This window comes from Phocoena sinus, chromosome 2, assembly GCF_008692025.1.
Source record: "Phocoena sinus isolate mPhoSin1 chromosome 2, mPhoSin1.pri, whole genome shotgun sequence".
NCBI classification, from domain to species: Eukaryota; Metazoa; Chordata; class Mammalia; order Artiodactyla; family Phocoenidae; genus Phocoena; species Phocoena sinus.
Window position 1 is genome coordinate 141,052,788 of NC_045764.1, and position 18,537 is coordinate 141,071,324.

An 18,537-nucleotide genomic window follows, 5' to 3' on the forward strand; every position below is an offset into this window, starting at 1 on the left:
CTAAGAACCACTGTTGCAGATTACACTACTGGAGGAGATAGAGAGAAAATAGGGAAGAAAGGAAGGAGCAAAGCAAGAAACTTCTGGGAAATGACTACATAGTACCTTTCTTTCCAGAGATGGCAGTTGGAAAGCACTTGATTAGGACACCACTTTTCTATTAACACAGATTATGGCTGGTAAGAATTGGACTCACTGATGCATTTTTGCATCACACATCCAAAATGTTACCTGGTACAGAGACTACTTACCTCAACACTAGGAAGACAACATTTGGCAGACACTGCTGTAAAATAAGAACACATTCTATAAGCTGAGTTAATAAAAGGTTTTGTTTATGATCAAGTCACATTAATTTATTTGTCATGATAAAATACATGAAATTCACAGTTTTCATTCCAAATGGAGAATACGAAACTTTCTGAAATAATGTTTCTGAAGCAAACTCACAATACATTAGGTGGAAGAGTTTAACCATACAATATATTATTGATTTCAGTCTCCTGTATTATGTGTTACTATTACTAGTACTTTGAAGATTTCTTCAGGGGCCCTTTTTCATTGCACAAGTTTTTGCTTTTTTTCTTTTTCTTTTTTTGGCCGTGCTGTGCAGCTTGTGGGATCTTAATTCCCCGACCAGAGATCAAACCCAGGCCTTCGGCAGTGAAAGTGCAGACTCCTAACCACTGTACCGCCAGGGAATTCCCTTTTGCCTTTTTGTTTTGGTACAGGTTTTTGAAATCCAAGTTTCTTTGAAAGTATTTTAAGTTGATATGTTATTTAATCTGATTAAATGACTTTATTTGGCACAAAATAGAAGAGTTGATGACAGTTAACATCAATTGCATTGGAGCAATATCTACTAATTAATCAAGTGTGGCACAGATATACACTGAAGCACAAAGGATTATTCCAGGTCTTGAAGACAAAAATCACAGTTTGTAATTCCTTATGTTTAAGACAGCCAGGCATAGGACTGTATAATCTCACCAGTTTTCAAAAAAGTCCAACCATACAAACACAGAAGTACAGCAAAGAATAAAAATGTACAGATTTCATTCTTAGGAATTCAAAAATTAATTATAATAAAATACCATAGAGCTACATTTAGTTTAAAACATACAAAGATACAAGTTACATTATGAAAATTCTTCACATCGCCTATTTTTACCTCAATTACTACAAAAAAACGGATACTTCTCAAGGATCTGAGTTACAACATCAAGAATTTGCCTGTGCAAATAAACATCAGTGGAATTATACATTTTCCAGACTGTCTTCTTCCATGATTAATATGTATTTCCTTCAGTTTTAAGTGAAGCCTTACTATTTTGACAAAACATAATGAATTGCTCGGTTATTTGCCCTGCTCCATTTCTGGTCTCCATCTACTTTTTAGATGACCTACATCAGAGAAATGAAAATGGTATTTTCTCCATTGCTTTTGTTCCTTTTCCTATATGTAAATAATATGTTTGGGGGAACTTTAAATAAAGTTGCACTTGGCAAAGTTTCATTCCCAATAACACCAAAGAATTAATATCCTCCTTGTTAAAGGCTGAAGAGAAATACTGATGGTTAAACTATGGTAAGTAGAATAGGAATTCTAGCAACACTGCTGTTTCTAGAGTATTTGTAAAAAAAAAAAAAAAAGAATTCTGCCAAAAAAATAAGAATTCTGCCAATTAATTATTGAGTATTAAGTAGTACATGACTGCTTTTAAGACATTCTAGAATTTATGAGTTGGAATATTAAAGTTAATAGGTTTAGCTGCAGAAAACATGTAGAATGTAGTTTTCTTTATATGGTTGGTTTTTACCAGTAATACTGATAGAACTTAACACAGTTTTAATACAAATCCTCACAACACCCCTGTGAGGTAGGGATTGCTTACAGACACTTTACAGATGGGAAGTCAGAAAATCAGAGAAAGAGATAATAATCTCAGGAGATAAATCAAGAAATTTTGGTTTTCTTATAAGGCAGACTGCACTTATCAGATACTGAGTTCTGACAATAGGCTAATAAGGACAAATACTGAAACAGTCTGTTTTCCTCCAGAGAACAACTATATGTGGGATCTAGAAAGAAGGGAAAATTCTAAGCTGATCCAAAGGGAAAATGTCTGTCTAGTACTTGCCCAATATATTAAGGTGTACACAGCATTTCCAGTTTTAAGAGTTTGGTAATCATCATGCAAACCATACTATATGGCTAAGATAATAGCTCCATTTTACAAATGATGTAGTCAAAACTAAAGGGTTTTGCTAGAAGGACTTTTTTATACAAAGTAGATTTTTCTTAGTGAAGAATCATGTCTTAAAAAAATACACTCAGGGCACAGTGTTAGTCATAAAATAGCTATTTTTAAAATATTCCTGTTGAATGAATGAAAAAGATAAAACTGGGGTCATTTCCCACAGTGAATAGTGATTCACTGGCTCCCTGGAACCCAGGTTTTGGGATATTTTCCTATAAAATGGAGTAATCATTTTCCCACTTCCTAATACAGACAGAATACTGTGAAGATGAAGGAAAAGAACATTTGTTTTGAATTCCTAATATTAAAAGGAACTTTATGAATAAGAATAAAAATACAGTTAAGCACTCCTTTCTTAACACCCAACAAAAGTAGATATATCTCTGCTTTAAGTTAATGTTGTCTATCATGAACAGTCAGCCAAAAGCAAACTTTTGCCACATCCAGACTCTGGCCTGAACTGCTGCCCTACACCACAATTCATATGCACACTTACTCCCACCCTTTAGCTATACACACTTTTTCGTGTCAACGACTAATGACTGAGCAAGTAGGAAAGAAAACAGAAGAGAAAAATCAGGAAAATTTTTATCTAAATGAGAAAAATAAAACTTTACTTGAAGAAGGCTAGGGAATATATCTAGAATAGCCTAAGATACATGAAATCAATGTTAATATTTGTGTTCATCCTATGAGATGAAGTCTTTGAGGACAGTATGAGCTTGAATAATTACTTAAATGATTTACATATAAGATTAGATGCAGTTCTGACACTAAAGAGCTATACATTTGTTTTAACTACTCCCAATACAACTGACTCTGTATCAATAGCTACTTAGATTTTGCTCTTAACATATGTCAACCTGGGCCCCACAAGGCTTCCCATCCATGTCTACGACAGAAACTCAACCACCTTAGACAATGCCCATTGGTTTTCTTCATTCACTCCTTAAGAAAAACTTATCAGTTCATAATTCACCTAAACTCACTGATAACCCAGAGAAAACCTTTGTGCCCTCAGAATGAGCTGGATTTCTCTTTGAGCTACATCCTGACTGAACTCGGATACTGTTGAGGAACTCTGATGTCAGGAAATAACCGCAGAAGTGAGCAGTCAGGAAGGAGATCAAACAGTTTCTGTACGTAGTTTAATTCTAATCTTCACAAACCAAATTTATTAAATTTACTAAGATACCTGTGAGGTTTAGAATTTAGCAGGGCAGCATACAAAAAAAGATAAGGCTGTTCTGAAGCCTCTCTCTTTTGTTATCCTTGACTATCTAGTATTTTAAATTTAAACATCTCAGAAACAATCTACGTCTATACTCTGTGGTGAAGTTTAACAAGCTATTTCCCAGCTACACAGAGCAGGAGAATCTATCATTCAGTCCACCAATTTTAATTTTTCTGGAATTTTAGCTTTGTAAGTTTCACCAATATAAAAGGGAGTTAAGTTGATTCATAGAGGGAAGGCTGTCATGCATTTTAAACATAGTTCTAGGACACTGACTATATCTACTCTACTGGTTTTATGGACCAGAAAAAAGTTTAAATTGTGCCACTGAAAAATTACCTTTTCAGGTGATTACTAGAAAATTAATGTCAACCCAGGTAGCCTATAAAATCTTCTGATACTGTGGGTAGAAAGATAATTTGTATTTTATCATTTACCTCATAAGCTCATGTAAACCTCTGGTCATAAAAATCTCAAACACCCTTACGGTCTTTTTTTTTTTTTTTTTTTGCAGTACGCAGGCCTCTCACTGTTGTGGCCTCTCCCGTAGCAGAGCACAGGCTCCGGACGCACAGGCTCAGCGACCATGGCTCACAGGCCGAGCCGCTCCGCGGCATGTGGGATCTTCCCGGACTGGGGCACGAACCTGTGTCCCCTGCATCGGCAGGCGGACTCTCAACCACTGCGCCACCAGGGAAGCCCCTCCCTTAAGGTCTTTAAGAAAACACTCTAGATTAAGATAACAACACTAGGGTGTCAGTCAACACAGATCTATCTGAATTTCTGTCTCTAACACCAGGGACTTCTATGCTTATCTATGTGTATGTATCTTACTGTTTAAGTTTTTGTGTGTGTTTCTGACTCTTCTCCCTTTCTCTCTCTTAAATATTTTTTATTGAAAATGAGGTATGCTCAGTGTTAAAAAAAATAAAGCCACATAAGATGTTGCAGAGCTAGTAAGTAAAAAGTAATTTAAAACTACTCATGATTTGGTATAGCTATGCCTTAAAACAAATGATTTATACATTATAACATGTAGTTATGCACTAAAAACTATTAATTCCCTGTATGGCAGAAAATATTTTAAAATAATCCTCAAAAGGGCTTAATTCGTGTGGAACATTAACCAAAAGTGATAGTCTAGAATATTCTTTAAAAAAGATTTCACTTATTTCATATTCAATTTGATTTTACAGATTCTACAACCTGGAAAAACTTCCATACTTCTATATTGATTTCTGATTTCTAAATTGTGATTTAATTTATGAAAACTTCACAGCCCTAATTGAAGGTTACATTTTAGTAGCTATGTATCAATATATCTTACAATAAGAAGATCTAATACATACAACCTTAAAACTATGGATAAATGGTAAAGAAAAAGTCAACAGAACTTGAGGAGAAAAACAATTTATGAATTAAAAAAAGTATGTGAGTTTTCTTTTTCAGAACTGATACAAAAATCCTGAAGGAGAAACTGCTACTCAACCAGGATAGTATCCACATTTTCTTGTGTGAGTTCTGACTCTAAGGCACAAGATGAGTCTAACTGTTCTTGCGACAAGCGAGAACTTTTCAGGGGGATGTCAGACCAGCTGTCACAATATGGCTGAAATCTCTGGGCTAATGTATTACCAAACCTTTGGCATCGGTTATATCTGTAAGATTTACCTTTGTGTGTATACATGTGCTCCAGTAATTGGCTCTTTCGGAGAAATTTATGACCACAGATAGTACAGCTGATTTTTCTTTTCCTTGAAAAAGAAAAATTACAGTTTAATTCTACTGGCTCAGTGTCTTTGGAGATCAAAGACACTTGACTGATCTGCAAAGGCTCTGTGGCACCCCGGTGTGAGTGGTCAGGCTGCTGCTCATTATCCTTGACAATGAAGGAGCTAAGCCTGTGGCATTCAAGAGCCTCGCTACTTTCATTAAGTGGATGCACTTCACCAAGGTCGTTACTTTCCAGAATGGAAGCAGGGACACCAAATGGGAGGGATCCAGACACGTGGGTATGGAGATGTTGTCTTAGATTACTACGGGAATCAAAACGTTCCCCACAGTAATGGCATAGGTGTATTTTGATACCGCTTTCAGTGGAAGAAGGGCCTGTCACCTCTGAAGAGGGTGAGGGATGGCTCTGGGAAATCACAGATTCTGGGTCACATCTCTCCTGCTTGATGGACACGGGGGGCTTCTGGTGCTCCTCCAAGGCCTGGGCAGCAGGATGGGCCCTCTGCTGGTCTGCAGTGCCATCATCCAGCCCAATAGCAAGAGAGAGCTGCAACTGGGGGTGGTCACCCTGGACAGCAGCTCTATTTCCATTGTTATTGGAAGGAGCTTCCTTGATCTCCAGCCCTTGTTTGACAGCTGTTTTTTGGGTCGTTGAGATCTGAATGCCATATAAATTTGAGGACTGCACAGTCTCTGGTGAGAACACTTGATTCATTTCAGTCGCAATGTGAGAAAGGTAGTCGGCGTGAAGAAATCGAATCCCTTCCTCCAAACGACTATGATCCACAATCTGTTTTGGCCCTTTCCCCGTGTACATAATGTGCAACAAATAGCTGAATATGTCAGGTTGGATGTCAGTTGGTTGTATTTTTATGCATTCACTGTTAAAAACAAAAAAACAGACCCACACAGAATGAAACAACCCGGTTGGCCTTTTAGTTAACAGTATACAGTCTTAGGCTAAAGCAGTTTTTTCCTAAGAAGTTCTAACTTAGCAATCTGCCTTGATGAAACTCAGCAACAAAAGCTTAAGTTTTCATTGTATACCAGTTTTATGGCGCAGCAACAAGTCTTCATGTATTCAATCTACTGCCTAAAGTTAAGAAACACAGATATTCTGATTAGTTCAACATTTAATTAGTGACTCCTAAGTGATATGCACTTAAACTGCATGCCAGGGGGTAGAAAAATGATGAATAAAATAGGTACCCTGCTCTTAAGGAACTTAACAGTCTATTGGGTATATAACCAAAAGAACTGAAATCAGGAACTCAAATAGATACCTATAGACCAAAGTTCATTACAGCATTATTCACATTAGCCAAAAGCTAGAAACAACCCAAGTGTCCATCAGCAGATGAATGGATAAACAAAATGCAGCATATACATACAATGGAATGTTATTCAGCCATAAAAAGGAATGAAGTTCTGATACACGGTACAAAATGGATGAACCCTGAAAACATGCTAAGTGAAATAAGCCAGACACAATGGGACAAATTTTTATATGATGCCACTTATAAGAAACATCTAGATTAGGAAAATTCAAAGAGACAGAAAATAGATTAGAGGTTACCAGGAGCTTGGGGGTAGAGAGAATGGGGAGTTATTATTTAATGGTTACAGTTTCTTTCTGGGGTGATAAAAAGTTTTAGAAATAGATACTGGTAAAAAAAAAAAAGAAAAGAAAAGAAATAGATACTGGTGATGGTTGCACAACACTGTGAATGTGATTAATGCCCCTGAATTGTACAAAGAGAAATGGTTAAAATGGCAAATTTTATGTTTACATATATTGTACCATAATAAAAAATAATTTAAAAATTTTAAAGGGTCTATTGGAATTGGTACTATTTAGAATTTTAAATCACACTAACCTTATTTTGGCTTCCAAACTGTATTAATATATCTACTCTTTAAATCACAAACGAATACAAGTGTAACTTTGAAAAGGTTTAAATTAATCTCAAGCCCAATTTTCACATATGAATCTAGAATTCAGAAAATAGATGGAAATAACTGTGTAACAAGAAATCAGGAAACACCCTGCAAAATTAGGATAAAAACAACCTGAGGGAAATGCTGGATGACAAGGAACAATGGAATCAGTTGATGCACTCACCTTCCCTGAAGCAAAAGTTTGTGTCGATACATCAGAAAGCAAGTGTCAGTACACCGGCAATCCATTTCTTTAGTCCTGACATTTTAGGATTCCCTCTTGGGTTTCACTCTTACCTGTGACTCTTACCTCACTGCCATGGTCTGTGGCAAGGTTTTTTTTATATCAGCACAGAGCTCTTTTGTGTGTTTTTTTTTTTTTGCGGTACGCGGGCCTCTCACTGCTGTGGCCTCTCCCATTGTGGAGCACAGGCTCCGGACACGCAGGCTCAGCAGCCATGGCTCACGGGCCCAGCCGCTCCGCGGCATGTGGGATCCTCCCATACCGGGGCAGGAACCTGTGTCCCCTGCATCGGCAGGCGGACTCTCAACCACTGTGCCACCAGGGAAGCCCAGCACAGAGCTCTTTTAACTGAGGATTTTTAGTTGCTCAACAGAGATACCACAAAGTAGGCCTGCTACCTTTGTATCGCCTGGATTTAGTTTAGCATGGTGCCTGGTACACAACAGGTGCTTTAAGAGCTGAACCAACTCACTGCTCTTAGATGAGGCTTATGTGAAGGTAGTGTTTCTAATCTAGTTTCTACACTGACCCTTAAGTCGGAGAGGAAACTCTTTTGCGTGGCAGAAAAGACTACCCATGACCTGTCCCCGACTCTAACCTCCTCTCCCCTTTGTGTCATATATTCCAATCATTCTGATCTACTCCATTTTCTGAATGTGCTAGCTTGGTTCATATCTGCATATGTTTTCATGTATTTTCCCCCTTTGCCTGCAACTGTAACTTTTTGCGTTCCTCTACAACATCTGAAAAACTCCTCCTGATCCTGCAACATTCAGAGCCTCTGTGAAACCTGTGCCAACCTTCTCAAAATAAGGCTGCTGACACTCCACTCTACCTTGTGCAGCACTTCTATTATAGACATCACAGTAACTATTAATAGCAGCAGCTAACAGTGCAAAGCTCTGTTCTAAGCATTTTAATATTATTAATCCATTTAATCTTCTCAATACCATGGGGTGGGTATATTATTCTAGTGTTTTACAGAGAAGGAAACTGAGGCGCAAAGAGATCAATTACACAATTATAAATACAATGCAATTATTTGCATTGTATTTTGACACGCATTACCTCTCTCTTAGACTATAAACTTTTTTTTTTGGCTGCACCACCTGGCATGTGATCTTAGTTTCCGACCAGGGATTGAACCCACGGCCCCTGCACTGGAAGCAAAGAGCCTTTTTTTTTTTTTTTAAGCAAAGAGTCTTGACCACTGGACCGCCAGAGAAGTCCCACCATGTAAGGTCTTTTAAAAAAAATCATACAGGGCTTCCCTGGTGGCGCAGTGGCTGAGAGTCCGCCTGCCGATGCAGGGGACACGGGTTCGTGCCCTGGTCCGGGAGGATCCCGCATGCCGTGGAGCAGCTGGGCCTGTGGTCCATGGCCGCAGGGCCTGCGCGTCCGGAGCCTGTGCTCCGCAACGGGAGAGGCCGCGGCAGTGAGAGGCCCGCGTACCGCAAAAAAAAAAAAAAAAAAAAAAAAATCATACAGTGTTGCATCACTTTTAACCTAGGAGGTATTAAAGCTATTTTCTTCCAAGAGCTCAGAATCTGGATACCACTTTATAGCCCCCTCCTTAATACCCCATGCTGGGGCAATCTAGATTTAAAAAATTTTTTTTGAAAAAACATTTGAAACAAACGACATTTGAACTGTAATACGGAATATAAAGTGGGCAGAGTTATGACATTGAAACCTTGCTATGAAAGTGTTATGGAATAGAAATCAATGACTTAGTGATGAAGAGCACTGATTTGCATTTGAGTTTAATATATTAGCTGTATAATCCTAGATGGACAAGTTACTTAACGACTCAGTTACAGTTTCTTTTTCTCTAAAAAAGTATGGATAACAGAATTTACATTAGATAAATGCTTAGTGCTTGTTTATGGTATAAGCCTTCAATAGATTTTAGCCATTATTGTTTTCATTCTTATCTTCTACCATGAACCCTACACAGAGCTTAATGACAGATGTGTAAAAAAATTATAAATTTTTATTATTTCCTAAGGTGATCCCGTAACAAAGAATCCCCAAAATGAGATTATAATAAGGCTTAGCTATATCACAGTATCAAAAATACTTCTGATTTACAAAAGCACATCCTTACCTTGTTTGGTGAATAAATATCATCTTGAAATAGTTAGAAAAAGCAGCAAGCACTGCTCTGTGGGCTTTGAAGTAGACATCTCCAATGGCAACTGTGCAATCACACAGAAAACCAAATTCTCGCTGCATGTTCAGCTGCTGCAGAAGGACAAGGCTATGGCTAGCTGTGTCCATTGCGGCTCTGAGAAAAAGGATAATATAGATTTTTTTTTTTTTACAAGGTTGGCTATAGATCATACAAACCTACAGAATACAAGGAGACCTAAATTTAAATGAAATTATTCAACAGTTTTCAATACTGTTAATTTTACCCCAAACTTAGCTAACATTAAATACCCCATTATGACAACTGATTTCAACCCTGCTGAAATGATAAAATGTGGCCTTTTTAAAATCTGGTAAGAAGGTGGCTTGGTGTGGTGACAAAGACGTGAAAGGAAGTCTGTCCTTTTTTATCCATGCAACCACAGTTTCTAGTCCTCAGTTTCCTCACTGGCAAAAATGGGAATGAGGTACTGATCCTTGCCTCAGGGCCAAATGAGATAAGTTATGTGAAAAGCACCTTGTAATGGAAACTACTATTCAAATGTTGACTATAAATGTTAATAACATTACAGTGTGTCCAGCCTGGGCTAGAGCTGTCACTGCTCCTTAGGGATCCTCTGTTATGCTCAGGGGACACTGGCCTCCTATCATATAATGTTTGGGTAACTTATCAGTCACAGGAGCCCTTAAAATAGATGTCAAGCCACATCCCCAGATTCACACGGGGCCTGGAGCCCAATGGGAAAGAAACTAAGTGCTGACCTTAACTGGACTCAGACACATACAAGCATGGAGGTTCCCGATGAAGTAGAATAAAGGATGGGACCACTGGTGTCGTGGGAAAAAATCACGCATGAGGAAGAACATGCAAAAGAATTCTGGCGGAGAAGTCTAATGTGAGCAGAGCAGCAAGAACATTCGTGAGGGCCCTGGGAGGTGGGAGGCTGTGCCACCTTCTCCTTCCTCCACCTTCTCCACCTCAACTGTGCAGACAGAAGGCAGCTGTGGTATAAAGGGCATCCCTGGGGGGCTGGGAGAACCTCCTCTAAAAAAACAGGTCCTAAAAAAAGAAATGAAGTTTTCCTACTAACCAGAGAGACCAAAGTCTTAAGGAGGTCAGTGATGAGAGTGTGGGTTTAGCTGTCTGAAGACTCGCAGTAGCTTGGACAGTAAAATGCTGAGTGGTGGATAATATAATAAAAACAGTCAACGGGGGCTTCCCTGGTGGCGCAGTGGTTGAGAGTCCGCCTGCCGATGCGGGGGACGCGGGTTCGTGCCCCGGTCCGGGAGGATCCCACATGCCGCAGAGTGGCTGGGCCCGTGAGCCATGGCCGCTGGGCCTGCGCGTCCGGGGCCTGTACTCCGCAGCGGGAAAGGCCGCAGCAGTGAGAGGCCCGCGTACCGCAAAAAAAAAAAAAAAAAAGTCAACGGTTTATACTGTTTCCTGTATGTCAGGCATTTTTCACTCATTTAATTTTCAGTTCAACTCTATGAGGAAGGAAATACTCAACGCACCTTACAGATGAAGAAACAATCAGCACAGAGAGTTAACTGACCCAAGATCACACTGCTCGTAAACCCAGGCAAATGGACTCCAGAGCCCCAATGTCCTCCCTCTCCACCTCCCAGAAAAAAACACAACTCATCAACTGAAGGAGCCTAGGGAACAGTCTACACATCAAGCACCCTGGGAAGCCTGCAAAGAAGAACCAGGGAGAAACCCAGATTTCCTACTGCTTAAGCAAATGTGACACAGCAAAACAAACATTTATACTTATTAGTGGATAAAGTCTAGATTATAACTGGTAAAGATAAAGGCAATTATTATTGATAAAAGGTTAAATCTATTTTTATTAAAACTACATATATAATGTACGAATATGGAATAATCTCCAAGACATAGTAAGTAAAAAAAGCAAAATGTAAAACTGTGTAGAGAAGACTACTATTTATGTAAAAGTGATAGTGGTTATTTTATTTTTAAAGGTGGGGGAATTTACACATAAATATATTCTTGTTTATATACACATGTCTGGAAAGGTTCAAAGAAACCAATTTTGCTTCTGGGAGGGAAACTAGGGAGCAGAGAGTTAAGGGTGGGGGGAACTATACTGTTTGAAAATGTTGAAATATTTCAGACAGACAGTAGGTAAAGAGAACAAGGTAACAAGCACCCACCCCTGGGCACAAAAAGTAAACATTACAAACAGGGTAGAGACACGCTGGCATCTCTCCCACACTCTACCCCCCCCCCACCTTGCCTCCAAAGGTAACCACCATCTTGATTTTGATGTTTATGACTCTCCTGTACATTATCACATTCTTACTGCATGTGTTCAGATTCCTTAAGAACGTTTGGTATTGTTTTGCATGTTTTAAAATTTTATACAAATAATATTATACTTTAGGAATCCTGCAACTTGCTTCTTTTAACTCTACATTCATACATTACGATACTGAGCAGGGCCCTGTGGGGCTCTGGGGCACAAAGCCTTTCTGTGTCCCCCATTTCTTTGATTACAAGACATAGCTTTCATTCAGCTTCCATGACCTTCCCTGAATTCCAACAGGCAGATTAAAGCAGTTGTTAATTCGGGAAACGAGGGGATGTTAGACCAGAGAGAAATAAACAGTCATAGAAACAATAGTGCAGTCTTTGTGCAAGGTCTTGGTTCCCCATCAAGGGATACACACAACAACATCTTTGAGCTGTTTTGGAGATACTGAAACCCCCTCCAGGTGGGAGAAGTTAAGATTAACAATGGTATGCTGCCCACAGGCATGCAGACCCCAGACCAGCTGGAATCTGAAGGTTGATGTTGCTGACTCCTACTTACCTCACCACCAACCCATCAGAAGAATGTCCATGAGCTGATCATGCCCTCTTGGAACCATTACTATAAAACTTCTCAGTATCCTCCAAGTTGGGACACATAGTTTTTAGAGGCAAGAGCCCACTGTGTCCCCCTTTGCCTGGCAAAGTAATAAAGCTATCCTTTTCTACTTCACCCAAAACTCTTGTCTCCAAGATTCGATTCTGCACCAGTGTACAGAGAAACTGAGCTTTCGGTACCATTACTTTCAAAAATCCTACTAATTCAAACACAGTAGTTTCCCTTACTCCTCCCCCCGAGTAAAAATACAAAACAAAACAAAACTCTCCCATACCATCTCATTTTAAAAGCTTTTAAGCAGCAATGAAATAAAAAATAAGATAACAGAACCTACAAAGACCTGAGTCTACCTTCTAAGAATAGAAACGAAAATCCAGGTTGTGGGTATTGTTCCAAAAGGCCATTTAACCAAAAGTCAATTATTTATTGTATTTACCACATTTTCCTGATTCTAAAATACCACCAATTTATAAGGAGATTAAAAAACCAAAATAAAACTCTATATTGGAGATTTCAATGTGAAAACATGTCTTAGATTCAATAAAATGGTTCAAATTGAAGTACCTTAAACCAGTCTTACAAACTGTCCCAAAAAACCTCCCTCAGATCATAAATGTTTTCAACAGTTCCATATATATATATATATTTATACATATAGTACATTAGTATAGTGAACTGTTGAACCATGTGGAAATGAAAATAGCACACTAAAAAGCCACATATACAAAAATCTGTGGTTAATGTTCTATGAGTAACAGTTAAATTCACTTATCGAACAAATATTTTGTGAAGAGAAATTTAATAAAGAGAAAATATTTGAAAGCATGCCTTGTACAGGCACGGGGACAGAAAAAAATTACAATGATATTGCAATCAAGATTATAGGCTAATAGGGGAGATAAAATATAAAACACAGTAACTATGACATGAAGTAGAAGTGGTAAGTGCCAATAACAGCAGCTGGAGAACACACTATGAGGGAGAGATAAATGACAGGAAACCCAATGAAAAATAATCCATTTGAACTGGATTTTAATGAACAGGCAGAAGGTGAACATAGCATTCTAGGCAGAAAAAACCAGAATGAGTAGGGTTTCCCTGGTGGCGCAGTGGTTGAGAGTCCACCTGCCGATGCAGGGGACGCAGGTTCGTGCCCCGGTGTGGGAAGATCCCACATGCCATGGAGCGGCTGGGCCCATGAGCCATGGCCGCTGAGCCTACGCGTCCGGAGCCTGTGCTCCGCAATGGGAGAGGCCACAACAGTGAGAGGCCCACGTACAGCAAAAAAAAAGAGTGAGTAAAATCACCACCATTAGGCTTGGGAATCAAAACTGGTCTAGTAGCAACACACATAAAAGATTAGCAAGGGAAAGGCATGGAGAAATAAAGACCAGCAAGTAGCCTTCTGCAATATCCAAACAACAGCAGTGGCAATGAAGAAAGGAATACAAGAAGATATACCAGATGGAGACTGACATGACTTGGCAGAGGACTGGATATGGTCAGCCACAGAGAAGATCAAGTCAAAAGTGAGTCTCAGAATTCCAGCTGGAGTAACTGGAAGAATTCATTCATTGCTTTGGGTCCTATTTGCAGAGTAACTGCCATGTGCTAGGTTGATACAAAGGTAGCATAGCAGAACGCCAGAGGAGAAGCACAGAAACTGGCTTCGTAAGAGAGAAGTTTCATTTTGGACACAGTGAGTTCGATGTGTCCACTCTAGGACATCTGAGTAGAAATGTTTAGCTATCTGTGGAGACAACAGGCAGCACTGGAAAGGAGATTCTCTTCAATAACAAGGCTTAAGTCACCAGGATTAGATGGGACTACTGAGTGAAATAAGAGGGGAAAAAAGCTAAGAATGAATCCTTTAAAGACAAGAATAGTACAACTAGACAGAAGAAGAGAAATAAGAAAATATATTGTCATTGAGAGAGATACAGAAAACGCAAGAACCTTGGTGGGAGGAGGTAGCAATGGTATAAAATGCTGCAGAGAAACACAGGATGAGGCCTATTACAAACACCCCCAAGTGTGCTGACCAAGAGGTTTCTGGTGACCTCTGACAACAGTCCGGGAAAGCAGCAAGAGCAAAATATCTGACTGCAGGGGAATGTCAGAAAGCAGAGGGCATAAAGGGTTGGTACAGACAGAACAGGACATTGAGGGAACTGCAGATCAAAGACTTTCAGGCTGAAGAGGGGTGTAATCTCTAGAAGCCAGAAAGAATGCAATCAAAAGTGTAAGTGTAGGGACTTCCCTGGTGGTGCAGTGGTTAAGAATCCGCCTGCCGATGCAGGGGATACAGGTTTGAGTCCTGTTCCAGGAGGATCCCACATGCCACAAAGCAACTAAGCCCGTGCGCCACAACTACTGAGCCTGAGCTCTAGAGCCCGCATGCCACAACTACTGAAGCCTGCATGCCTAGAGCCCGTGCTCCGCAACAAGAGAAGACACCACAATGAAAAGCCCACGTTCTGCAACGAAGACTAGCCCCCACTCGCCACAACTAGAGAAAGCCCACACGCAGCAACAAAGACCCAACACAGACAAAAATAAATTAATTAATTAATTTAAAAAGTATAGGTGTAGCAGGTAGCCATGGAGAAAAAAGCAATCTCTTTTTCTGATCGTGGAAAGCAGATGGTTGAGGTAAGGAGAGAGAATTTGAGTGTACTCTTAGATGGCATTGATTTTACGAACTATGAAGTCAGTCCATATGCAGAGGGAAGAGGTGAGTTTAGGCCTTGAAAGAAACCTATTAATCCCTGATGCTAATACAGAGTGTTGAAGTTTATAGAGAACTTTCACATACAATAATTTATTTCTCTTTCTGCTTCAGATGAGATCATTTCTATTTACTTACCTTCAAGTTCACCGTCATTCCTAATCTAACCCATTCTTTATTTCAGATATATTTTCAGGACTAAAATTTTCATCTCATTCTTTCTTAGTATCTACTTCTCTGCAGAGATTTCCAGTCTGTTCACACATTACAACCTTATTTTGCTTTACATCCTTGAGCATAGTTATAGTAGCTGCTTTAAATCTTCTCAGCTAAATCCAACCTCTGGGTCATCTTGGGGTCAATCTCCACTAATTAGGGTGACAGTTTCCTGTTTCTTCATATGTCTAGTCATTGTGGAAAATATCTTAGACACTGTGATAACTAAAGACTCTAGGTACTGTAATATTCTTCTAAAGCGTACTGATGTTTTTGTTTTTTGCAAATTAATTAGGCTGAACTTAAACTCCAAGTTCTGCCTCCCCATGGTTTAGGTTTTTTGTTTGTTTTTTGTTTTTAACATCTTTATTGGAGTATAATTGCTTTACAATGCTGTGTTACTTTCTGCTTTATAACAAAGTAAATGTTATACATATACATATGTTCCCATATCTCTTCCCTCTTGCGTCTCCCTCCCTCCCACCCTCCCTATCCCACCCCTCGAGGTAGTCACAAACCACCGAGCTGATCTCCCTGTGCTATGTGGCTGCTTCCCACTAGCTATCTATTTTACGTTTGGTAGTGCATATATGTCCATGCCACTCTCTCGCTTTGTCACAGCTTACCCTTCCCCCTCCCCATATCCTCAAGTCCATTCTCTAGTAGGTCTGTGTCTTTATTCCTGTCTTACCCCTAGGTTCTTCATGACTTTTTCTTTTTTTTGCCTTAGATTCATTATATATGTGTTAGCATACAGTATTTGTTTTTCTCTTTCTGACTTACTTCACTCTGTATGACAGACTCTAGATCCATCCACCTCACTACAAATAACTCAATTTCATTTTTTTTTATGGCTAACATTCCATTGTATATATGTGCCACATCTTCTTTAACCATTCATCTGATGATGGACACTTAGGTTGCTTCCATCTCCTGGCTATTGTAAATAGAGCTGCAATGAACATTTTGGTACCTGACTCTTTTTGAATTATGGTTTTCTCAGGGTATATGCCCAGTAGTGGGATTGCTGGGTCATATGGTAGTTCTATTTGTAGTTTTTTAAGGAACCTCCATACTGTTCTCCATAGTGGCTGTATCAATTTACATTCCCACCAGCAGTGCAAGAGTGTTCCCTTTTCTCCACACCCTCTCCAGCATTTATTGTTTCTAGATTTTTTGATGATGGTCATTCTGCCCGGTGTGAGATGATATCTCATTGTAGTTTTGATTTGCATTTCTCTAATGATTAATGACATTGAGCATTCTTTCATGTGTTTGTTGGCAGTCTGTATATCTTCTTTGGAGAAATGTCTATTTAGGTCTTCTGCCCATTTTTGGATTGGGTTGTTTGTTTTTTTGTTATTGAGCTGCATGAGCTGCTTGTAAATTTTGGAGATTAATCCTTTGTCAGTTGCTTCATTTGCAAATATTTTCTCCCATTCTGAGGGTTGTCTTTTGGTCTTGTTTATGGTTTCCTTTGCTGTGCAAAAGCTTTTTAAGTTTCATTAGGTCCCATTTGTTTTTGTTTTTATTTCCATTTCTCTAGGAGGTGTTTTTTTTTAGTGCTAGGTGTGCTGTTTGGAGGCTGCTCAACACTAGTATACGTTTAGGGGCTGGCAAGAGATCCAAACTGAGTTTAGATACAGGATTTGGGGTCTCCCCCCCAACATCCTTTCTAGGATTTTCCTCCTTACTTTCTACCTGTGTGGCCACTCTGAACTCTGTCCTCTTTTCTTCAAGCAAGTAAGACTACGGGTTATTATCACAGTTTTAGCCATCCCCTCATGTCCCCAACTGGGGCCTTCTCTCAGGCTAAAAGCCATAAAAATGGAAAATTATTCACAGCTGTTCCATTCTTCCAAGCATAGACCTCATTCCAGTTTCTGCTTGCTTTTTGTCACTCTTGAATGCCATCTGGTCGTTTTTAAAACTTTTTTTCAAGTTTATAATTTTTATTTGCAGAATTGTCCTGATAGGAACTCAGCCATCACCCTTTATCAACAGTTCTAAAAAGTTTTGGTCTCAAGATCCATTTACACTCTTAAGGAAAGTATTAAGGGCTGTTAAGAACTACTGTTTATGTGGATTATATTTATCAATATTTACCATATGCAGAATTAAGAGAAATTTTTTCAATTTTAATATATTTGAAATAACAATAAACCCATTACATATTAATATAAATAACACATTTATTCTAAAAAAAAATTTTTTTTTTAAGTGAGAAGGGTGGCATTGCTTTATATTTTGCAATCCTCTTTAATACCTGGCTTTAAAAAATACAGCTGGGTTCTTTTCTCTGCTTCTGCAATCAATCTGTTGCCACATGTTGTTTTGGTTCAAATGTATTAAGACAATTTGGCCTTGGCAAAAGGGAGATACTTGTAAACCTACTGAAAGGGTTTCAGGAACCTTCAAGGGGTCCTTGGACCACACTTTGAGAACCTCTGCCCTACTCTATCTTTTTTTGATCCTATGAGGTAGTGAAGCAGGTACTGTATTACTTCCATTTTCTGCTTAAGAAACCACAGGCTCAGAGAAGGCAGGAAAGGTACCCAAAGTCAGACAACTAGCTGTTAAATGGTGCTGGTAGAACTTCAGTTCAAGTCTGACTTTAAACTCAGTGCCCTTTCTTCAAAATTCCCATCTAGAACTTTCAACATATATACTGATGGCAGACGTTGCAAATATATTGAATCAAATAAGGGGGTAAATGTTCCAAGTTTATAACATGAAACAAACTCAAACCTGTTAAAAATAAAAGTCATATATATATATATATATATACACACACACACATATATAAGTTCATCCAAATTTGTTTGCATAATAGACCTTTCATGTGTTAAGGCAGCACAACCAGATTTTACCTAATGTTAATAGAGCCAATACATCACAAAGTTATTCAGAACATTTTTCTAATGTAACTTACTTTGCAGATTATTAGCTAAGCTTTTTATATAGCCTTTGCTCATCATTTTTTGACCACTCATTTTATTTTCTTTAGTATGTGGAATAGCCAAAGTTTCCTATGTATACAGAAACATCTTAGAAGTCACATGTGAGAATTTTTGGTGGAAATTCAAAATGTGAGAGAGGTTGCAAAAAAATAACCTATCATTATATTTACAAATACT

At 38.8% G+C, this 18,537-nt stretch overlaps 1 protein-coding gene across 7 annotated transcripts in view; it reads right to left on the reverse strand.

Moving 5' to 3' along the window:
* The window catches only part of ZBTB25 (zinc finger and BTB domain containing 25), a 33,267-nt gene that overhangs the window by 9,030 nt on the left and 5,700 nt on the right, over positions 1-18,537 (reverse strand). For 4 of the 7 annotated variants that reach the window (XM_032624431.1, XM_032624426.1, XM_032624427.1 and 1 more), the window contains 2 exons: positions 9,519-9,698; positions 319-6,110 (listed from right to left, as the gene is read on the reverse strand). In XM_032624431.1, coding sequence (XP_032480322.1) covers positions 4,976-6,110; positions 9,519-9,691 — 1,308 coding nt within the window. In that variant the 5' untranslated portion in view covers positions 9,692-9,698 and the 3' untranslated portion in view covers positions 319-4,975. Of the gene's footprint in view, positions 1-251; positions 287-318; positions 6,111-9,518; positions 9,699-18,537 lie in introns of those variants that run through there. The other 3 variants (XM_032624429.1, XM_032624428.1, XM_032624430.1) reach the window with 2 other exon arrangements.